At 40.2% G+C, this 24,913-nt stretch overlaps 1 protein-coding gene across 2 annotated transcripts; it reads left to right on the top strand.

Annotated features, from left to right (window-relative positions):
- The first annotated feature begins 1,844 nt into the window (after window positions 1–1,844).
- Window positions 1,845–24,286, top strand: ccdc178 (coiled-coil domain containing 178). Of its 2 annotated transcripts, XM_029705176.1 has the most exons (20): window positions 1,845–2,063; window positions 2,244–2,327; window positions 3,155–3,291; window positions 3,413–3,471; window positions 4,329–4,414; window positions 4,731–4,934; window positions 5,116–5,336; window positions 5,443–5,585; window positions 9,007–9,160; window positions 9,380–9,475; window positions 9,595–9,731; window positions 9,825–10,008; window positions 10,711–10,773; window positions 10,948–11,109; window positions 11,210–11,323; window positions 11,583–11,728; window positions 12,010–12,169; window positions 17,994–18,143; window positions 20,607–20,741; window positions 23,556–24,286. In XM_029705176.1, the coding sequence occupies exons 2-20, from the start codon at window positions 2,270–2,272 to the stop codon at window positions 23,730–23,732; spliced, it is 2,586 nt and encodes an 861-aa protein (XP_029561036.1). In that variant the 5' UTR covers window positions 1,845–2,063; window positions 2,244–2,269; the 3' UTR covers window positions 23,733–24,286. The 2 variants fall into 2 exon arrangements, with proteins under 2 accessions (XP_029561036.1, XP_029561038.1); XM_029705178.1 differs by lacking the exons at window positions 1,845–2,063; window positions 2,244–2,327; window positions 3,155–3,291 and having other exon boundaries at window positions 4,297–4,414.
- Window positions 24,287–24,913: the final 627 nt, after the last annotated feature.

Here is a 24,913-nt window from a genome sequence, read left to right as displayed (position 1 = left end):
TTTTAGGCTGGGTTTCTGTACAGCACTTTGAGATTTCAGCTGATATACGAAGGGCTATATAAATAAATTTGATTTGATTTGATTTTTTGATTTTGATGATTAGAACGTCCCAAACACGACAACAACAGGTGGGGAAACACACCCAACGAAGTCGCCACACACAGGGAAATAAACGTAGCACATGGAGGAGAAACCTCTACTCCTAAATAAACTACAACGGTACAACACGACCGTGAGGAAAAAAACCTGTGGCGCAAACACGCACCCCTAGCAGAGCAACAACAGCACATAATCCCGCACAAAGAATAGCAGGCAGAGGGAGTTAATAAACCCACCAAAATTAACTAATAGGACACAGGTGTAAAACAAAACAGACAGACACAAACTAAAAGGAAAAATGGACCGCCGAGCACCGCCCGACCGGGGAGAGGAGCCACCTTCGGTGGAAGTCGATTGATTACTGCATTGTTGGATTTAGAAAGGCATTTCACTGTACTTGTGCACGACAACTTGAAACTTTACTGAAGAATGTGTTTGTTTCATATGGTTGTTTTGCTTTTCATCTTTTGTCCCACTGGGCACACACTGGTTGAATCAACGTTGTTTCCCCGTCATTTCAAGGAAATTATGTTGAACCAACGTGGAATAGACGTTGAATTGACATCTGTGCCAGTGGGGTGTAATTGATGTGTTTATAGATATGTATAGTGTAATTGTTGTTTATTGATGTGTTCATACAGAGCTCATGTGCGAAAGAGACCGCGGTCTCAGCATGACTCCCTGCTTAAATGAAGGTTAAAAAACAACCTAAATAATAAATGGTGGCTGTGTCGAGTGGAGTGGACTTGAGACAGCTGAGGCAGCAGGGGTATGTATTGTGTTTAAAAGCTTACTGTTTTGTGGGGGGGAGATTGAGAGAGAGTGCAGTTTTATGCACGTAACACTTTAATCTGTTAGACCTTTGATATTGAATCCCTGTTGAATATTGTGTTTGCTGTGTTGCACTGAAAATCAGTTTGCTGAGCTTCAACTTAAAATTTGCTGTGTTTTGTTTCAGGCCTTTGTTAAACTGTAAATTACCTTTGGTGACATCCAAATTACGCCTGCCCAGTAACTGGCGTACTGTACCATATTTGTAATAAAATCTATATATTTTGTGATAGTCCTGTCTTCCATACCAGTATCCAGTTAAGGTCTTATTGACCCTGCCCTATCCTAGAACCTGTCTCACAGATCTAAGAATGGTAGGCATATAATGTCTGCTCCTTATTTTGTTTAACTTCTAGAGCATTCAATTGTGCTTTAAGTAGAAATGGCATTGATTGTCAGTAGGAAGTGACATTTATTGTGTTGGTATCTCATCAATTAATGATCAACAAATAGATCATTTTTATGTTGTACTTGTAATGAATGCATGTGCAATTGCTTCTTAAGCACAAATGTGATGCCCCATTGTCCTTTCATTCATAGGCCAACTTGTTTCATGACTCATTTCTACAACAAGCCTTACTTACCCTAGTATAATTACATTTGCTATTCCTCTAGTCAGCCACACAGTTTTACTGGGAAACTTCCTGCAACTTATCATCCTAAAATGTTGTTATAGTGTCTCAAAATGTCTAGACTTTAGCCTAACCTTGGTGAAAACGTTCCTCTGAATTAATACAATGCATAATATGTCCCTCTAACTTAGATGGCAGACGAGCAATGCCTGTGCCGTGCAAACGGCCTCGAGAAGCCGTGAAAAACTACAAAAGGGGTTATTATTTGTCATTTTATAAAGTACAGTGAACAAACCTCTGCTACTGCTCTTGAATGCAGCCCTTTGCTTGTTGCTTAGCAACCATGTGACACGGGTAGTTTACGCAGCCATTCAAGACGGAATAGAATCATACGGGGCATTACAACTACTTTTTTGTAACTTTCTGGTCATAAAATAAAGTTTGTTGAAAATTTCACCGGATATATTGTTTCCAGATAACGTATCGGTGGTAGTTACAGTAGCGCCGGAATCAGGATGTTATAATTTTAAAAGAACGAAGGCCTATCCATTCTGGGAACAAGTAAGTTGATAGCCAACTCGCTCACGCTTCGACTTTCTCCATGGCATAACATAAGACATGACACACAGCTAGCCTGCTTTTTGCCATTAGTTTGCACAGTGGCAAGATGTAAAGGTAGCAAATAAGTGATTTAATTTCACCAACATTGATCTAACTAACAATAATTTGTTTTTTGCACAGTATTGTGGAGATTGCATATTGCGACAATGCCTGAAGTTGAACCACTCAGATTTCCATCAAGGGAGGACGGGCCAAGTTTACAAGGTTTGAATGAAATTTTGCACAAATACTAACCCCCTCACACACCTAAACACTTGAAAGACAATTGAAACAGAACAGAGATACAGGTGGTAGCATTGTTATACAATGGGGATACTGTCTGTCATCACACATTGTCTTGCTTCTAAAGAGACACTTGAGACAGATTGCCACAACAGCAGGTAATGTACTCTCACATTACAGTCCATGACAAAAGGTGAAAGTCGCCAACTTGCTTAATCATATTTCGTATGAGCGCTCCAGCTGCAGCATCATCTTACATAGAGTAGGCTATGTTGTGCCTTGAAAGCACTGGCCTAAAGTGTATGTTAGCCTGGGTAGGATATCTGTTTCAATATTGTGCATTTAGGCCAGGAGCCATACTGCAGCCAGATGGCACCCTTCCACCACTAAGCCTATATTGCCCTTGAGTCTGCCACAGGAGCCTCAAATTAGGCTTCCCTGGCCCTTGGCCTATTCACTGATGCTTACAATATAGTGATTGGTTATATGGACATTTATGGGTGATAGTGAAAATGACATAAGATCATTGTCGTATTGTCATAACACTGTGTACAGTAAGTCTCTTTCACACAAAGTGGAATACGTGTCCGATATACTATATCTTTGTGTCGGATTTTAAGGGATACAAATGTCATATTAATTATTCCTTATGTTATACTGTCATACTGTTGTTTGTATGTATCATATTTATGGAAAGCAGTTATGTGTTTTTGGCTTTTCATCAAGCCAACCCAAAATTATCATGAATCGGGGCATAGGTCTAACACTTAATTTTGATTTACGGCTGGTCATTTCTGATATCTTTTAAGATCAGGTAGATCTTCAAGCAGTGTGCCCCAGCAGACGTCGCAGTTGTGCCCTGGTTAACACCCCCTCACCGTGCGTCAACAAAGCTGTTTGCCATATTCAGGAGCTGAAGAGGAAAGTGGAGAACTGGTGTCAACAGGTAAGATTCTGATGTCAAAGTGTGATCATGCAAAAAAGCTTTTTGAGTTAATTATTATGGGCCAAAAATATGAAAAAATAAATAAATACATTTCTGTCATTTGTCTGCCTGTCTCTACCAGTCAGGAAATGTTCAGCATCAGATGTCTCATGAAGAACAGCAAAAAAGAAAAACTTTTAGGTAAGATGTATCTTTTTGTCCTATGTTATTTCCTATGTGTCACCTCCAACCCTTACACACACACAAACACACACACACACACACACACACACACACACACACACACACACACACACACACACACACACACACACACACACACACACACACACACACACACACACAATCTTGTTTAACTAACCTTATGGGGACAAACAATTGATTCCCATTCAAAGTCCTATTTTCCCTAACCCCAAAATCTAACCTTAACCCTAACTCCTAACCCTAACCTTTAACCCCTAACCCTAATTCTAACCCCTGCACTAATTCTAACCTAAATGCCCTAGAAATAGCCTTTTTCCTTGTGGGGACCAAAAAAATGTACCCTGTTGGTCACATTTTTGTTAGTTTACTTTTCTTGTGGGGTATAGTTTAACACGTCCACAACCACCCATAAACAAACCATTGACTCACACACAAATATACACACACACCCACACACACACAGTCAACGCTGGTGTTCTATTATATACTATTGTCAACTGCGTGACCAAGACACGATATTTGTAAGTACAGACATACTGGACATAGCACATTCATGATCTATACTGATCTATGCATACAACCTCTTCTATTACTTGCTATTTTTGACTTGACTCTTATTATTGATATTTATTATTGATTATTGTACTGCAATGTTGGGGGAGTTAGCACACAAGCATTTCACTGCACCTTTCAAACCTTCTTTAAACTGTGTACCTGATGAATACAATTTGATTCCATTTTTTTTATTAGTCATAATTTAAAGCTTTACATTTACAGAAATGAATGTTCCTATTTCTTCAGGTATGTGAAGAAATGTGTTCCATGTTTTCCAGATTGAATTCCAGTGATTCTGTGTCTTCAATGATACCTACAGAGTTATACATCGAAGGCATTGGACTAAGTGCAAGAGGTGAAAGAGGTGAATATTATTATTATAATTTTTTTTTTCTCAAATGAGAGGGATACAGTGCACAGCCTTGTGTCACATGATGAAGTCCATGAACACAACATAATGTGTCTAGGAACAAAAATGTAGTGTAATGGCATCTATAACATGCGCACTATTTTGAATCAACCATATACAGAACAGCCCCTTTTGTTTACAGATGCTTTCTGTACTTTGAGTCCACTTGTAGTTTATTTTATTTTAGCTTAGGTCATCTGACAATTACCAATATTTTTCAATAGATAAGGCTACTGGTATACTATACGAGCATCTCTCTTCCTTCATACAGAGGGTGACCTGTTGTCTCCGCTGCGTAAGGAAACCACGGACATCCTGGTAGAAGTAGTGTATCTGATTGAACGTCTGGAAGCTGATCGCCAGGATGCAGAGGAGGCTCTACAGTCGGAGAAGAAGAGAAGGAGAACTTTAGGGAGGAAAATGTATAGTATTTCACTGTGGAAGCAGCAGGAGTTCCCTGTAGCTGTCCAGAAAGGTCAGTCAGTGGCATAAAGACAAAGATCCCTTGTTATTATCACTCTTATTAGGAGTATTATTCTATAACACTTGTTGTTGAAGACAAAATAAACTGTAATCTAGTAGGTTTGGTAAGTTCTTTATATATTGCTTACAGTGCAACTTTACTTGAAACCTGGATATGTGCTGTTTCTCTCCAGAGCATGAGGCCTGTACCAGAGACATCAGTGAATTGAAATGGCATCTGAAATTGAGAAGAGATAAACTTCACCAAGTGACAGATAGAATGATCAAGACAGAGGTTCTGAATCAGCGGTTAAATGAGGACATTGATTTCATCAAGAAAAATGGGCCTCTTGTGAAGGAAAAACTGCAGCTGGAGAGCGATTTCATGATCCAAATTAATACGGCTCAACATAAGGTACTGTTCACAATGAATTTTGTTCAAGTTTTTTTTCTACACTGTTATTGTCACATATATATTGCATATAATATATTGCATATATTTATATCTTTTTTTATTTTAGGCCCTTGAGACATTTTCGAAGACCTTCAGTGACCTGAAGAGTTGTCAAGAAGAGATGGGAAAGGAAGAACTGAAAGCAGATGAGGATAGAGGTTTGATGTTCAATAAGCTTAAGGGCATCAGGAATCTGCTAAATGACAGACTGTGAGTACAGTATACAGCATATTAAATAGTATTACAGTGTCACGCCTGCTCCCACTCCCCCTCTCTGGCACTCAAGGGCGCCAGGCAGCCCATCATTACGCACACCTATCACCATCATTACGCACATCAGCGCTTCATTGGACTCACCTGGACTCCTTACTTTGTTGATTGCTTCCTCTATATCTACAGTTGAAGTCGTAAGTTTACATACACCTTAGCCAAATACATTTAAACTCAGTTTTTCACAATTCCTGACATTTAATCCTAGTACAAATTCCCTGTCTTAGGTCAGTTAGATCACCACTTTATTTTAAGAATGTGAAATGTCAGAATAATAGTAGAGAGAATGATTTATTTCAGCATTTATTTTTTTCATCAGATTCCCAAGTTTACATACACTCAATTAGTATTTGGTAGCATTGCCTTTAAATTGTTTATCTTGGGTCAAACGTTTTGGGTAGCCTTCCACAAGTTTCCCACAATAAGTTGGGTGAATTTTGGCCCATTCCACCTGACAGAGCTGGTGTAACTGAGTCAGGTTTGTAGGCCTCCTTGCTCGCACACGCTTTTTCAGTTTTGCCAACAAAACGTCTTACATCAGCTGATATCTCAAAGTGCTGTACAGAAACCCAGCCTAAAACCCCAAACAGCAAGCAATGCAGGTGTAGAAGCACGGTGGCTAGGAAAAACTCCCTAGAAAGGCCAAAACCTAGGAAGAAACCTAGAGAGAAACCAGGCTATGAGGGGTGGCCAGTCCTCTTCTGGCTGTGCCGGGTGGAGATTATAACAGAACATGGACAAGATGTTTAAATGTTCATAGATGACCAGCAGGGTCAAATAATAATAATCACAGTGGTTGTTGAGGGTGCAACAAGTCAGCACCTCAAGAGTAAATGTCAGTTGGCTTTTCATAGCCGATCATTGAGATCAACAGATTTTCTATAGGATTGAGGTCAGGGCTTTGTGATGGCCACTCCAATAGCTTGACTTTGTTGTCCTTAAGCCATTTTCCCACAACTTTGGAAGTATGCTTGGGGTCATTGTCCAGTTGGAAGACCCATTTGCGACCGAGCTTTAACTTCCTGACTGATGTCTTGAGATGTTGCTTCAATATATCCACATAATTTTCCTTCCTCATGATACCATCTATTTTGTGAAGTGCACCAGTCCCTCCTGCAGCAAAACACCCCCACAACATGATGCTGCCACCCCCGTGCTTCACGGTTGAGATGGTGTTCTTTGGCTTGCAAGCGTCCCCCTTTTTCCTCCAAACATAACTATGATCATTATGGCCAAACAGTTCTATTTTTGTTTCATCAGACCAGAGGACATTTCTCCAAAAAGACTTTTGGAGCAGTGGCTTCTTCCTTGCTGAGCGGCCTTTCAGGTTATGTCGATAGAGTACTCGTTTTACTGTGGATATAGATACTTTCGTACCTGTTTCCTCCAGCATCTTCACAAGGTCCTTTGCTGTTGTTCTGGGATTGATTTGCACTTTTCGCACCAAAGTACATTCATCTCTAGGAAACAGAACGTGTCTCCTTCCTGAGCGGTATGACTGCTACGTGGTCCCATGGTGTTTATAGTTGCGTACTATTGTTTGTATAGATGAACGTGGTACCTTCTGGCGTTTGGAAATTGCTCCCAAGGATGAACCAGACTTGTGGAGGTCTACAATTTGCTTTCTGAAGTTTGGGCTGATTACTATTGATGTTCCCATGATGTCAAACAAAGAAGCACTGAGTTTGAAGGTAGGCCTTCAAATACATCCACAGGTACACCTCCAATTCACTCAAATTATGTCAATTAGCCTATCAGAAGCTTCTAAAGCCATAACATCATTTTCTGGAATTTTCCAAGCTGTAACTTCCGGTGAAACTGGAGGGCACACACTTCAAATAAATAATCATAAAAATTATGGATATTAAACATTTAGGTACATTTAAGTGTCTTATATCGGTTGAAAGCTTAAATTCTTGTTAATCTAACTGCACTATCCAATTTACAGTAGCTATTACAGAGAAAACATGCCATGCGATTGTTTGTGGATGGCGCCCCACATCAAAATATTTTTCCACTGGCACAGGTTTCATAAATTCACAAATAGCGATTAAATATTCACTTACTTTTTGAAAATCTTCCTCTGATTTGTCATCCAAAGGGTCCCGGCTATAACATGTAGTATCGTTTTGTTAGATAAAATTCTTCTTTATATCACAAAAAGGCAGTTTAAACTTTGTTTCAACAAGTCAAAGTACGTTTCTATTTACTCCTCAGGTACACTAAAATGTAATAAAACTATAATATTTCTACGGAAAGAAGTATGTTCAATAGGAAACCGATTTTAGCAGGTGCGTCCTGTCTTCATGGCACGCCCAAACACAAATTTCCAAGACTGTGTCCCTGTCCTAAAACTGATATTTCTTATTCGTTTTTGAAGTTACAAGCCTGAAACCTTGAACATAGACTGCTGACACCCTGTGGAAGCCATAGGAATTGTATCCAAGGAGCTAATTGTCAGTATGACCTTATACTTGCCTTTGTAAGAGGATGGTCTCTCAAAAAACAAAAATTCTCATTGCTTTTTCTTTGGATTTTCTCCTACCATATCTATTGTGTTATATTCTCCTACATTATTTTAACATTTCTACAAACTTCAAAGTGTTTTCTTTCCAATGGTACCAATTATATGCATATCCTGGCTTCAGGGCCTGAGCATCAGGCAGTTTACTATGGGCACGTCATTCAGGTATAAATTGAGAAAAAAGGGGCCTAGCCCTAATTAAAGACACAGTCAACTTAGTGTATGTAAACTTCTGACCCACTGGAATTGTGATAAAGTGAATTATAAGTGAAAAAATCTGTCTGTAAACAATTGTTGGAAAAATTACTTGTGTCATGCACAAAGTATATGTCCTAACCGACTTGGCAAAACTATAGTTTGTTAACAAGACATTTGTGGAGTGGTTGAAAAACAAGTTTTAATGACTCCAACATAAGTGTAAGTAAACTTCCGACTTCAACTGTGTCTCTTCCTCAGTTTGATCCCTGTGTTAGCATTAATGTCGTTATGTTTCACCTGTCCAGACGCTGTTCGTGTTTTGTTTCATGTCCGTTATTTATTAAATGTTCACTCCCTGTACCTTCTTCTCATCTCCCAGCGTCTGTCCTCACATAAAGTATCTGATAGTTTCCAAAGTTTTTTTTGGTAAAGGTTAGAAGGAACCAAAGGAATAATTGTCCAAGTAATCTGTCCTGTTAAATCTCAAATATCTCTGTAATCACGTGGTAACTTAACCTGACAGTGTTGTTATAAAGTACTAACAACTGTTGCGCCATGCTTGCAGTTTGCGCAATTAGACATACATGCAAAGTTTATTCATAATTTCACTTCAAAAGATGATTGTATTATTTTGTCCAGAACTGAGTTCCAGCAGCTGATAGATTATTGGGATGGCTACTGCATTACATTGAAGGAGACAGAGGAGAGGGTGGCTTTGAAGGAGGAGGAGTGGGGAGACATGTCACAACTTATCCCTGTGCTAGAGGTGCAGGAGGCTGCAGTCAATGATCTGGTGAGTACTGTACTGTGCTAACTGTGTACTGTATGTTACGTCAGCACATGTGAGCCAGTCTGTAACTTAAATGATTTTCATCACTGTGAACAACTGCATTTATCATAATTTAATGAATGAACGAATGAATGAGGAATTTTACTTAAGGATTATGCTGAAACATGCACCAATGTTCCTTCCAAATTGAGAATACAATGTCTAGTTATTCTTTGGCCACAGGTTGTGGAGTTGAACATATTTATTGAAGTTGAAGGTAGAAAAATTGCACAATTAAAGGAAGAGATTTCAGAGCTGCAGAAAGAAGTCCATGCAACTGTAAGTGATCTCATGATAGGTATTGTTGATGTTGAATATTTCTCACAATACTTTATTTATTGCATACGACTTATTGCATATTTATTGCTTCCTAACGTTGCATCCGGGGCTTATTCCAGAGACTTGCAGGTGAAGCAGCGGTCTCTCACTCCGAGGAGGTGTTCTGTAAGAAACATCAGGACATCTTGGCTCTCCACGAGGAAAACAAAGAGTATGATCTAGAGACTGAGGACTACAGTAACATGATCTATGAGAGGTACTGTATGTCATTTGTGTGTGTGTGTGTGCATACTTACGTAGCTGTGTGTGTGTGTGTGCATACTTACGTACGTCTGTGTGTGTCCATCAGTGAGCAGGCAGTGAAGCAGCTTCAGAAGGAGAGGAAGCGCATGCTACAGAAGATCAGTGTGAACGAGGAACAGAGAGAAGAGGCCAAGGAGGAGTTGTCCCAGGTGGCAGCAATGCACGCTAATACCAAGGTCAACCTGGAGGAGCTGGAGCAGCAGACCTTCATGGAGGAGCAGAGGATGAGGGTCCGTGTGGAAAGGGACATGCACTTAACTCGTCATCCATACACTCTTACCTGTAGTATGATCAAGGCTACAGATGTAAGATCTTAATTTGCAATGCAGGACATTTAAAACTTGTGGTGTATTTGAGGTTTAAAAAGGCTTGTGAGGTTTGTAATTTCCACTTTGAGATTTCAGACTTGATTTTCCTTATGAACATTTTTTCAAGCACTAAAAAATGTCCATGAATTATAATCCACATAATAATTTACATTTCTTGTTGCTGTAGGATTAATTTCCTGCTGTAGCAAACTGGCTCAAATTAAGATCTTACATCTGTAGAGATCCATGCACTCTTACCTGTAGTACCATGCACATAACTAGAGATCCATTTTATCAGAATTTATGACGGTAAGTTAGAGAGACACTCATTTATAAATGAATCCTACATAAAGAGAAGGTTGCATCTCCTCATTGACACAAGTGTCTGATGTTTAGATTTAAATTCCGTTAGATATTGTCAATCACATAATCTGCATTAGTTGTCAGTGAGAGAAGCACATGCTTTTAGAGATTCATCCATGCTTGGAGTCTCTATCAAGGTGGGTTTGTGAAAAGAGCCCTTGCAGATAGACATTCAGATATGCACTAGTAGATTCATGTACCATGATGAAGTGGGCTTCTTTACTAGTGTTACTGATGCAACACATACATATATCTCCTCAGAAAGTGATTGAGAATCTGAAGAAAGACATGATGAGCGAGATGAAAGCCAAAGCCATTCTGAAGGTAAATCTCTTCTGTCTGTCTTCTGTAGAGTTTCGACTTTCACGGTTGGTTCTGTCAAGCATCTTTATACAGTCAGCTGTGTTCTAAAACCAGCCATCTCGTAAGACTGATCTTGGAAGGTGATATGATTCCTTGTGTACAACAGTTTTGTTACGTTTTTAAACTGTATTTCAGGATACATTAACAACATTTAAAGCAGAATTACACCAGGAGCAAACCAACACAGAAAACGCCAGATGGGAACTTCATAAGGAATTTGAAGAGGTGTCATCAGCAACAAAACAACTGGAAATTGAAATGGAAAAACTGAGAAAGATTTACAATGATAAATCTGAGGTAATCTAACATTTTATGTTCAGTTTACTGTATTACAAACGTTTTAGTGAGATATGTTGAGTGTTTTAAATTCAATTGATTATTAATTTCTCTGTTTCAGAAAATTGAACGTTTAAGGGAGAAACTCTGTGATATTCTAAACGAACACAAAAACACTACAAATTGTCTGAAAAAGGAAAGGAAGCTGAAACTTGACCATCTAAATACAGTCAAGGTAAGATAAAGCAAGGATTTACACAAAGTCACCATATTTAAAAAATGGTGAGAAATGTAATAGATATTAGAACAACACATTTCATAATATAATGTATTACACCTAATACACACGCATGATTTACAAGTGATAGTGTAATGTATTTGAAATCACAAGGTGGGTGGTGGGACTTAATAAAAGTTCTTGATGTTGAAATCAAGCTGCCAAGTTTCATTGTGGCGCATGGTTCATTCATTTCAATCTTGTTTATCGTTGACAGGAATTACACCAAGATGTTACCAAGAGGTTTGACCACGCCTTGAGCAGAATCACAGTCCTCACTGCTAAGTCCAAAGAGTACAGAACAGAGTCTGACAGGATGGAGGAAACAGCAGCCACGATGCCAGATGTCATTGAGGAACTACAGTAAGAATCTGTCCTCTCCTCAGAACCACCCTCTGCTCTGCCAATATAATATAATAGGCCTTCTACCCTATCTAGATTATTTAGAATGTATTATCATTGTAAGCCTGCTGCACCAGAGACCCTGGAAAGCTTGAATGTATTAGTTTGATTCATGCTGTGCTCAGAGCATGAAGCGTCACCATTAACTTTGAAGCCTTGGCTTTTCCATCATTGATATTAGCACAGGAATCAGCTTGGTATTATTCCAAATCAATTGATTGTCGTTCACCTGTATTTATCAGGTCCGTCTTTGACGCCGTAGAGTTCAAAAAGCAAACAGCTACGTTGATCATGAACACCTTAGAACGTGATATCACCAACTGTCAACAACGGATGGAGCAAGCAGTGCAAACTCACACTTCTCTATTCACAACCAGACAGCAAAAAATGGAGGAAACCAAGGTAAACACTGGGTAATTTGGTTAATACAAGGTGGTTTGGTTTATGTTGTACTCACTGTATTTGATGTTAGTGTTACTGGTATTCCTCATACAGCTAATCTTACTGGAATTGAGACCATTTAGGTAGGCTAAAAACAGGTAGGCTAAAAATATTTGTTAGTTTTCAAACATGCCCATTGGCAATTGTCTTCAAAGTGGTATATTGGTAACAAACACGAGAGAAAGTCTGAAAGGGTCCTCAGCTTATTGTGTAGTTATTTGTGGATTAGTGTCACTGGAATTACTCGCTACAATCCGTTGTGAGAAGACCACAACAGCGTCCTAAGCAATTAGAATTACAAGCCAAGGTCAATCGTGTTGTGTTTTTTAAAGTAGTGACAACTAACTGTTAGAAAGTATTTTTCCAAACTGATAACCGACTGAGCACAGACGTCAATGCAACATGTATCCCACGTTGGTTCAATGTAATTTCATTGAAATGATGTGAAAACAACGTTGATTCACCCAGTTTGTGCCCAGTGGGAAGGCCTCTCCTGTATTGGTGAATCTTCCTTGGTTGGACATTTGCTGTATTCAGTTACCTATATGTTTAATAATCATATTAATTTAAACACAAGCCTATTCTTCCCAACCTCACACCATTGACAACACAGTGATAAAACACATTTTTACCAATGTAATATTTTTTGTATTCACCTCAAAAAGGAGTGTAAAAAGTGTCTGTGGTGTACATTATTTTATATTTAAGCTTTGTTTTAAAGTGGCAATCAGCAATTGAAAGAATAACCAGGGGTGTCCCCGCTCCTGTTTCGGTAAAAAGGTGAGAGATGGGACTGGAGAAATGTGACCACTCTGAAATTCATAGACAGAGCTATGGATGCAAGGAGTGACCATCAATGATATTATCATTATAGTTTTAACCATGTTTAGAGGCTATAGAGTTTGTTTACATTTACTTTGTTTACAAACATTGCAGTAAAACAAGCTTATATTTTGGGTTCTGATGGAGTAAGACAGTTGAATTAAGCTCATGAGGCATTTCTAAGTTATATTCTTCAAGAAACTTATAGGTATATATCATTAATTTACGAGTCCAAAAATGGATATAGCAACTGCAGATTGCCCCTTTAATGGGAGAGCCCAATTTATTGTAAGGTTTTCATCTGCAGCATGCAGGATTATCAGCCCAGCCACCGCCTCGTGGCTGATGGGAGTCTCACATGGCTTATCTAATGTGAAATCGCCATGTGGTATAGAGTTTCATTAAACGGTGATCAAGAATGCATTAGTTCAAAACAAGAAAAGGCAATGGAGCTAGGCCGCCATGCATCCACGAGTGCAGCAACTTTAAAGAAGTTGTTGGCGTGAGACAATTTAAGAATTAGGAAGTCTTCCTCATAGACACAAGTCCCATTAGCCTGATAAAAGGCAATCATGCAAAAATAGCTTTAGCCTTTTTCACTTGAAAAAAATGTAATGGAAACAACAATAGGCCTATCGCCCCTCTCACCAAATAAAAAGATCAAGACTTAGAGCGAGTGTTAAGTTATAAGGAAATTGGTTAATTTGATCATTATGTTCATTAGGTCCTATATAACTACTGATGTACACAGTTTCTATTCATATACTATCCATACTTTCTATACGCGTTCTGAAATGTATTAACTTCTTTCTTTTTACTTTTTGGATTATGTGCGTATTGCTAGGTATTATTACTGCACTGTTGGAGCTAGAAACACAAGCTGCAAATCGCACCTGCAATAACATCTGCAAATTTGTGTACGAGACCAATACACTTCGATTTGATTTGAATATAAAGCACACACATAATGTCCACATTAGCATAACATAATAAGCACACTAAGCATTTGGAACCCGCCGTGCGTGACTCAGAGAACGAATAAACACAGTAATGACTGGACACATTGAGATATAAAATTACACAGGAGAAAGATGCTGACCTCATATTATCATTGGAAGGCCCCAGAGGTCACCATGGATGTTGACTGTTGGGATGTTAATTGTCAGGTAGAGCACATTAGTATTGCTAACAGCTCAGAGGAGGCTTGTGTTTGTGTGTGGGGAGTCACTAAGGGGACTTTTCTGACCTGCATCCCATTGACAGCCCAACTAGCCAAAATCTATAACTAACCCTTACCATAACACTAACCTTAACAAAACCCTTAACCCTAATCTTAACCTAATTCTCACCAAAACACTGTTGATTGTCCACAAACAGTTCCATTCAACTCATGAAGTCGCCCCATACACTGAGTCAATTGAAATTAAATGAATCAAAATCAGCTGGAGTCCAGTTATTCAGCACGTACAGTGCCTTCAGAAAGTATTCACTTTTCCCACATTTTGTTGTGTGACAGCCTGAATTTAAAATAGATTTAATTTAGATTTTGTGGCCTACACCCAATACCGCATAATGTCAATGTGGAATTATGGTTTTCAATATTGTTACAAATTAATTAAAATGAAAAGCTGAAATGTCTTGAGTCAATAATATTCAACACCTTTCTTATGGCAAGCCTAAATAAGTTCAGGAGTAAAAATGTGCTTAACAAGTCACATAATAAGTTGCATGGACTCACTCTGTTTACAATAATAGTGTTTAACATTATTTTTGAATTACTACCTCATCTCTGTACCCCACACATACAATTAAGTGTAAGGACAGACGCTGGGAGACTAGAAGCAAGTACAAGGAGTGAACATTTAATAAATAACCGACATGAAACAGAACACGGACAGCGTCTGGACAGGGGAAACAAAACGACATTAATGCTGACACAGGGATCATACTGAGGAACAGACAGATATAGAGGGGGCAATCAACAAAGTGAAGGAGTCCAGGTGAGCCCAATGAAGTGCTGATGTGCGTAATGATGATGACAGGTGTGCGTAATGATGGGCAGCCTGGTGCCTTCGAGCGCCAGAGAGGGGGAGCGGGAGCAGGCGTGACAGTAAGGTCCCTCAGTCGAGCAGTGAATTTCGAACACAGATTCAACCATAAAGACCAGGGAGGTTTTCCAATGCCTCGCAAAGAAAGGCACCTATTGGTAGATGTGTAAAAATAAAAAAAAGCAGACATTGAATATTGCTTTGAGCATGATGAAGTTATTCATTTCACTTTAGATGGTGTATCAATACACCCAGTCAGTACAAAGATACAGGCGTCCTTCCTAACTTAGTTGCCGGAGAGGAAGGAAACCGCTTAGGGATTTCACCATGAGGCCAATGGTGACTATAAAACAGTTACAGAGTTTAACGGCTGTGATAGGAGAAAACTGAGGATGGATCAACAACATTTTATTTACTCCACAATACTAACCTAATTAACAGAGTGAAAAGAAGGAAGCCTGTGCAGAATACAAATATTCCAGAACATGCACTCTGTTTACAACAAGAAACTAAAGTAATACTGCAAAAATGTGGCAAAGCAATTCACGTTTTGTCCTAACTAAAACGTGTTATGTTTGGGGCAAATTCAATACAACACATTACTGAGGACCACTCTCCATGTTTTCAAGCATAGTGGTGGCTGCATCATGTCATCGATATGCTTGTAATCAAGGACTGAGGAGTTTTTCAGGATTAAAAAAAATACAGAATGGAGCTAAGCACAGGCAAAATCTAAGAGGAAACCCTGGTTCAGTCTGCTTTCCACCAGACACAGCAGGACATTAACCTACAACACAAGGCCAAATCTACACTGGAGTTGCTTACCAAAAAATATATACAGTGTATATGGGGGATTGGAAATTATGCAGACAATTACATTGATAGAATCCACAATCTATCTGCAATTTTGAAATTTTATAGCCGTGTTACAGTTTTGACATAAATCTGCTTTGACATCTATTGTCACACTCTGATCTGTTTCACCTGTCCTTGTGCTTGTCTCCACCCCCCTCCAGGTGTCGCCCATCTACCCCATTATCCCCTGTGTATTTATACCTGTGTTTTCTGTCTGTCTGTGCCAGTTCGTCTTGTTTGCCAAGTCAACCAGCGTTTTTCTACTAGCTCCTGTTTTTTTTCCCAGTCTTTGTTTTTCTCATCCTCCTGGTTCTGACCTTTGCCTGTCCTGACTCTGAGCCCACCTGCCTGACCATTCTGCTTGCCCCTGACCTAGAGCATGCCTGCCACTCTGTACCGTTTTGGACTCTGACCTGGTTATGAACTCTTGCCTGTCCCCGACCTGCCTTTTGCCTACCTCTTGGACTATAATAAATATCAGAACTCAAACCATCTGCCTCTTGTGTCTGCATCTGGGTCTCGCCTTGTGTCGTTATATTTATGCCATGACTCTAGCAATGATCAACAACCAATTTGACAGAACTTTAAGAATTTTGAAATAATAATAATGTGCAAAGCTGTTAGAGACTTATCCAGAAATACTCACAGCTATAATCAGTGCCAAAAGTGATTCTAACATATATTGACTCTGGTGTGAATACTCTAAATGAGATATTTCTGTATTTATTATTCAATAAATTAGCTAAAATTCTAAAAACATGTTTTCACTTTGTCATTATGTGGTATTGTGTGCAGATGGATGAGAATTCTTTATTTATTTAATCAATTTTGAATTCAGGCTGTAACACGACAAAATGTGGAATGAGTCAATGGGTATGAATATTTTCGGAAGGCACTGTAAATGTCTGTCATGATCTCCAAACCCAAACGTTTCCAAAGCGTTTCCACCATCAACATAGTGTCTTCCTTCATTAATGTAATCAAGCAGCTAGCTGGCGTTCTGTGTAGTTGTCACCGTGGATAAAGTAAACAACGCAACCAAACTACAGACTCCATAAGTTTCTTATGGGCAATGAAGTGTAATTCATTCCATTTACACTTCAGATAACAGCAGCCATCAGATGGGCTTAGTCAGTAGTGCTGCATGCCTTGCCTGCTGTAATTAAAACTGGAATCAATAGAAAGCATTTGTCATGTTTACAGCCCCCCCCCCTCTTTCTGCTGGGTTAAACTCATCACCTTAGTGCTGCTGCTGTTGTGTTTTACTGCAGACACACTTCATTATGTTCCTTCGTTCTGCAGGTACAGCACAGTACAGTCGAGACCACCAGGATACAGCAGCACAATGGATACAGCAGCACAGTGATCAAATACTCTGGGAATGAATGGGGTTGTGACTTGAGAAGAGGGCAGGCAGAGAGAGAGAGTTACCCAGTCATTGTTATTTATTTGATTTCCAGAATAGTGTCCAGTCAGTGTTTGTCTGTATTTGTCCCTGTGTGCCCTAGATTGTAAGACTCACACATCCAGTAGTATGCACACACAAGCACACACATATAGTCTCACACACGTGTACTTGTTCCCCCTACTAAATAACCTATGACAAAATATGTTCTTGGAAATTCATTTTAAGCCTGTCATAATTCTGAGTATACAGTATGCCCTAAATACATACTGTACATCTATGGATTCACTCCCAGGCCTATTGGTTCATGAGAATGTTTATCTCTCCTTTCTATAGCCGTAGCCTGGGACAGTGATCCACAGTAGCTGACATTCAACATGTACTGTATACAGTGCAGTATAACTGCTGCTTCAGCATGTATTGTTCCTTGGTAGGACTGTAGCAGCTCTTCTCCACTAGGGGTTGATGGACCCAACCACCATGATGGACCTCCTCAGTCATACTGTGCTGCAACCTGCCATGTCTCCTCAATATTTTCTGACAGTGGACCACACTCATAAGTCCTGTCAAGTGCTTAAAATTGTCAGGACACCTTGTTATCAATATATATGAAATCGTGTAACTGAACGTGTGTTTGTATGTGTATGTGTTGTAGTCCGACCTAAAGGTAGCCCTAAGAGAGAACGTTGAGTTGGCCCACGAGTACAGAGCCCTTCAGAAAGTCCTGATGATCACCAAGCAGGGGGCTGTAGGGGTGTTTGACGAGAGGAATCGAGCAGAGGCATCTTTTTATGATCACAAACAGGTAGGCTCTCTACTGAACATGTCTACTTCCTAATGTTATACAATTATAGAGCTTTACATATTGAATCATAATCCCTATCATTGAATCATACATTTAAATCATTATATGATATTATGTTAAATTATATTTGATTGGAATGTTTCTTAGCATGGTCAGTAATTTTCAGATTGTTTTAGTTGGGTAACCAATGAGGAGATGACTGCAGTAATCTGATCTTGATGAGATAACCTTAGTGTAGGAGGATGATGGATGTGATATAGTAGTATTTCTTCCCAGGGGGAGATTAGAGAGAGGATAGGTGGATGTAATTCATGCAAACGCATAAAGACTAAGCTCACTATACAGGTGTTCCAAGGTGACATGTTTCATTATGTTTGCTTCTGTTCACTAGGTGTCCAATGGGCTAGGTTGGCCAATGGGCTAGGTTGGCCAATTGGCTAGGTGTCCAATGGGCTAGGTGTCCAATGGGCTAGCAGGCACAGGTCAATAATAGAAAAAGAGAATACACTCTCAATGCTAATACTCCCAAAGGTCTTAAATGAAAACTACAGAACAACGTATACTCCTAAAGGTGTTGAATAGTTGTGAGAGAGGCTACAGAAAACAACATTTAAACCGTTTCAGTTTTTATGGTCCAGGACGCAATTTAACTTTGATCTTAAAAGGAATTGCAGATGAAGACGATATTCAATAGCCTAAACAGGAAATAAAACATGCACTGCTTCAGGCAATAAGCAATAGACATGATTTGTTTCTCCAAAATGACTAATACCTTTACTTGAGCAATTCCTCATCTGACTGAATGAATGTTATCAAGTGAAAAATGCAGAAATAAAATCCTGTGGGCAGGATTCTCCACGCTCATGATCAAAGCCTGTTTTTCTTTTACTCTGTATTTAGCCTTCCTTAACCATTTGTGTTTGTTTCAGCTCTAGACATAGACATTTAGTACAGAACCACCTACCAACATCTCTCATTTTCTCATTCTAAATAGAAACAGATTTCATGTAATTCATTCCTTTTAGTTTTTTTGTTGCTGATTTTCATATCCCTCTGACAATCTAATTTCCATCAGTTGTTTTTTTCTCAATACCCAATGTTACAGGGTTTTATTCATAGTGGCTAACTAACCTGCTTCTGTCCCAGAGAAGAAAGACTAGCTTCAAAGGACCCAGCACACTGGTGGGATCATATCATAGCACACATTTTTTGACAGCCCATAGCAATACTGTGTACTGGAATGACTTGGTTCACTCCAAACATGGAAGAAGCTCTCAGTTGTTTAAAGAGCCTGTAAAATGTTTGATATTCAGCAGAGGGAGCCAATGGAAGCTCCTGCTAAGGCGCTCTACTGGCCTGACTCATCAAGCCAAGGTTTACAGGCTTTGGCCTGTTATAATACAAACGTAGTTAGCACCATAGTAATAAGACATTCTACACAAAGATACATTCTGAATTTATGGCATTTGTTATTAGTTGACATTATACAGTAAGTTCCTGTTACAATTGGTACATTTTTTTTATCACCTGCACATAGCTGAATGCTTCAATGATCCAACCCAACACTTTCCTCAAATGTTAGGCAATATCAAAATACCCTTTTGGTATAATGGTTACCTACTATACCTACCCCCATCTACTAGGATAGCACTAACCTAAAAGTGGTTTTCAATGGTGATGTGTTATTTCTCCTCCAGTAGCATCAGTTACCTTATGGTTCATTTAAGTGGCCTCATCACTGCATGTAAGCATTGTTTTGTTTATGTGGATGGAGCTCTCAGCACAGGTTTTTAACAGGGCACGCTATGAAGAGCATTCCTGTTATTGTCTTTCCTTCAGCAGGAGATGGCTGAGCTAATTCGCTTTAGTTTCTCTATGCACTGGGGAACACATTGCCAAGCAATGATAAGCTTTGCAGGAAGAAAACCGAGTTGGAGGGAGAAAAAGCAATGGCATCTATCAGAATTGAAAGAAACCCCTTTGCTTGAAACTGTGTTCAAATAATAAAGCAAGCGAGCATCATGTCTTTCCAATAGACTAGGAATAATTTCTAGTTTCGGTGGGGGGTTCATGACTCTGTGTGTATGTGTAAAATATGTCTTGAGGGGATTGATATAAAGTTAAACTGGGTGAAGTAGAAATATTTTACTCATCAGCTTTGCAGTCACAGAGTTTGCCTCAGCTAGAACAAAACTGCTGAAGCATTTAGAGAAAATTAACCCCCCATCCTGGCAGCCAGATGTGACTCGATTCTGATGACTGCACACGAGTGGGCAGAGAAACCAAGAGACTGTGAAATTCCTGTCAGGCCTGTGTACTGCAGAATGGGCTATTGACTGCTTTCTCTATTCCCCTCCATCATTCTTCTTGAACACTGCCATTTATTTCCTCTCCTGCCTTACCAATTCCTTTTTCTCTCTTCTCTCTTCCCTTCCTTCTTTCTCCCTGTCTGCCCCCTCCTAGATTTCTTTGTTGCAGAAGAGGATGCACAAAGCTGTGGTGAAATACTTCAGACAACGCAACCTCTATAGCCAGGCTGAACTGGCCCGCTTCCAGACCCTCTTTAACGAGAACAACCAGAAAATAAAAACTGTCCAGGTATGCATGTTTCACAGGATTTTTCCTTGTGAATCCACACACATACAACATTATAACCATTCCAGTTCAATGGGGTTTCTTCAATTCTTCAATCCGCCTGCCTAGTCCTGCAGTATATCACAATAATATTTTTAAGCGTTGGGAGGTTTCATGGGATGAGTAGATTTTATTAATTTAATGGGAGTATAATAATTTATGACAGTATAATGACTTCATGTAATGACTTCATGTAATGCTGAGCATGTGTGGCATCCCAAAGTTAAAACATGTTGAGCTGAGCGTCATGCCTCCATTGGCAGGGAACTAACCAGTCCACTAACCCACAGTAAAACATTCACCAGTCACCACACCCGTCTGTAGCGTCATCACACTAGAGTTAAAGACGCCACCATCACCCTTCCTCCATATATCCAGTCGTCACAGCGCCGGCGCAGTGATGTGATTGACGATGTTTCGGTGCGAGTGCCTATGGCATGCTGCGACCCGGCATCTGAAGCTTTCTCCTCTCCAGAGAACTATACATTCACTCTGTTAGGGCGCGTGTTTATTCACTACATTACGTTTGTCTGTGTGTCTGCCTGATGTTTATTGTGTTGGGTGTTACTACTGGATAACTATCTATGGTACAACTACAACCCCTCCTGTGTTCCTAGGTTGAATAACCCCTAGCTACCTTTCTCATGTTTTGCTGAAAAAGTAGTGGGCACGTATTCTGAATCTGCAGGGGTGCATGGAGAAGTGGAGATCTTCAATTACTGGATAATGGGTGGCTAATATGTGGTGAGATGTGAGAGGAGGTCAAAGCGGACAGAAGGAGAGTGATGAATCTTTATCAAATGTTCTGTCCTGTAGCACCCTCACTGACCATCATAGTGTAGCAGATAGGTGCCAGTCAACCATGGAACCGTTCACATTCTCTCACCCATTATATTTTTTATACAGAGGTGTTTACATTCAGCATTGTTTCCTTGCCCCTGCTCTCTATCCAGGTGTGACAGCCAGCCATGTCTATCAGCTTTTTCCAAGCTAGCATTACCATTACCTATGTCACAGTCCCACAGACTGTTTAGGTCTTCATTGCGATTCAAATTATAATTCAACTGATTTGATTCGATCAGACTTCTTCCCAGATAGAATTGATTTGACATCATTTCAGACCCTCTGTGTCTAGTCTTCTCTACACAGTGAGCAATAACACATTCAGTCATTATTTCCCTATCCATCCATTCCTTCCCCCTTTGTATTGCCGACATGCTTTTTGATTGGTCTTATCCAGCCAGACATTACAGCCAGTCAGTCAGGGAGGGAGGGAGCAGTCATGTCTCCCAGGTCTAGCCCCGAAGAGAGGAGGGGAGGCCCTAGGCAGCTGAACACAGAGCAGAGGGTAGAGCAGAGCAGGGAGGAGTGGAGCATGGAGGAGGAGGAAAAGGAGGAGGAGGAGGGGGAGGAGCTATCAGGGAGCTGCAGAGTGTGAAGGACAAAAGAGCTGGTGTATTGAAGCGCAGCGCACCGTCACCCGTCACAGCCCAGCACAGGGTCCCTCAGAGCAGAGCAGCTACTCACATTAAACCCCCAACCCGGCTCCTGCAGACTAAAGCAGGCTTTACTACGCACTACGCACAGCTTCCTTACTAAGCTTCCTTACTCAGGGTCCTTACTAAGAGTAGTGCACACCCCTTAGAAAGACCCCTTAGAGTAGTGCACACATTAAGCAAAACGACACTCAGAGTAGTACACACTTAAAAATCAAAGACCCTCTAAGTAGTGCACACTTACAAATAAAGCAGTGCATACTTTTAACAGAAAGACCCTCCGAGTAACGTTCATGTTAAAACCAAAGCCCCTCAGTGATGCACTGCATGTTTTATATACTGATGGTGATCGCCTCATAGCAGTTCCCACTTCGCACCAACAGAACAAACCATAATGAAACAAATGTACCAAAATGGAGTCTTCATGGACTGAATCCTGCTGGGTACTATACTAATCCATCATGTCCACTTAACCTATTTGGCAGAAGATCAGAAAGGTCAGGTCTGCACTTCCACCACCAAGGCACACTAGCATTATGAAGCCAAATGTAACTTATTTTCTTGCTTTGCAGTAGCTTCAGAGGAGGAGGCAATGGGCGGTGTGGGATGGTGGGTGTGTGTGGTGGTGGGGGCGCTGTCATCCTGTAACACCGCTGCCAGAACTGGCAGTTGAGTTTTTGTGTTCTGCCAGTTTACACCAGGGATGGCATAATTGACAATGGCTAACAGCGGCGAGGCTCACAGTGCAGAGTGCTTGTTGAATGGCCAGTAATGATAGTAGCAGACGCCCACTAGCCCCAGTCTCCAGGGACAGTAATCCAAGATCCTGTTTCTGATATAATTGTTAGTCAGAGAATTTCTGCATGGCTAGGCCGGTTCAGATTCCCAAGTTGGTTGACAGTGCCAGGCAGTTTAATAGAAAAACTGGATGCTGAGATTTTTAAAACACAGGCGCACTGAACCTGCGCCATGGTTCAACCAGGAGCCTCTCTCTCTTGTTCTCGCTCTCTCCTTCTACAAAATAAAGAACAAGGCGCTGGGCGTAACTTACTCTCACTATCTCTAGACAGCACATCGAGCAAGCAGCAAGTAGTGAAACAGACAGAGAACGGAGAAAGCATCACATCAACACTAGAGTTGTTTTTGTCTACTGTATGTCTGTCGTCGAAGCTGCTGCTCTCCCTCTAATCTCCCCGACTCAACGTCGTCTGACGACTGTCGTCACTCTGTTTTCTTAATTAGAATGTATTCATTGATTCTATTTGCTCCCTTATTCACACAGGAGGAGTTGTCAGAAGCAATCCGGCGCATTTCTGCCTTTCTGCACTCTCTGGCAGATGACTCAACAACCAGTGATGATGCTGCGACGATGGAGACAGCAGCAGTGAACAAACAAGCGGGTCTGGATGCCATTGGGTTGAACAAGAAGAAGATGCCTACAGTTCAGATAACAGTGTAATTGGACATTCACCTGGTGCCAGACAACTTACTTACCCCAGCACGCTTCACTCACTCACTATCCCCCTCTCTCTCTCTCTCTCTCTTACCAGCAGGAGATCCATAACAATGAAACAGGTGACTTTCATGCTGCTGCCAGGACTGATCTAATTTTAGCAGGGTGAATGATTGCAATTGGCTTTGCCTCATCAGATAATTAATCTATGTCACCATTAATTGGAAAAGAGAATAATTACAGGCAGTGTTGACAGAAATTCTAAGCTTCTCCAGATTTGGAGATCTAATCAGGACTACTAAAACCCACCGTGACCTTAACTACCACTTAGTACACTACCTCGACCACCCGGACCAATGCCCGAGCAAAACACTTCCTCTCAGGAGACAAGCACACTTGTTTTTGTTGTTCCATTTTTTTCTCCCTCTCTCATTTTCTCTCCCTCTTCTAGAAAGCTGTCTCCCTCAATCACTTTTCAATATTCAATCTTAATTTTGTGGAAGTTTAGCATTTTCAATGAGCTGGAGATGAATGATTAATGAATAAATTTAAATGCTTCATTTTGTCCATGGATCATTAGTTAAGTCCTTTGTGGGAAGGACCTGAGAAAGGAGTGAACGTTATTGAGACATTAGCCTGGAGCAATCCAGGGGTAAATAGTGTGCACATTACAAAAGGATGTTGTGTAGCGGGGTGCAGTAGCCTACTGGCTTTCTAACGGAAGAACCCCCAGGTAACGCTGCTTTCAATTTGCCACATCTCACCTGAATCACACATAGTATTAATTTGGAAGAGAAAAAAGATGTTTATTATTTCATCAAGCATGTTCCCATTGCTTCATAGGCCTAATAATGATGTGGCACATTAATATTTATTAAACACACTTCAAAAGTTTTTATTTTCCTCTTTCATAAACATTAGTGATACAAGTATTTTTACCACAGCATTGTTTATATTTTGATTATTGTGATGGGACAATTTCAGACTATGGCTGAAATGGGCTATTAAGCTATGGAGATGGCCATTGGATTCATGTAAGATCTGTTCTCGCCAAGATGTTCTTGAACTCACCTCAAGTAGTGACAGTGATTTCCTATCAGGTCACTCAGCCAGGTGATGGATATTGTTGGTCCGGGTCTGCAGTCTTCTGGTTGATAGAGATGTTTGTATGTTGATGACACCGAGGC

This window comes from Salmo trutta, chromosome 21 (genome assembly GCF_901001165.1).
Source record: "Salmo trutta chromosome 21, fSalTru1.1, whole genome shotgun sequence".
Taxonomy (NCBI): Eukaryota; Metazoa; Chordata; class Actinopteri; order Salmoniformes; family Salmonidae; genus Salmo; species Salmo trutta.
Note: the sequence above shows the minus strand (reverse complement) of the source record. Positions and strands in the feature narration are given on the sequence as shown.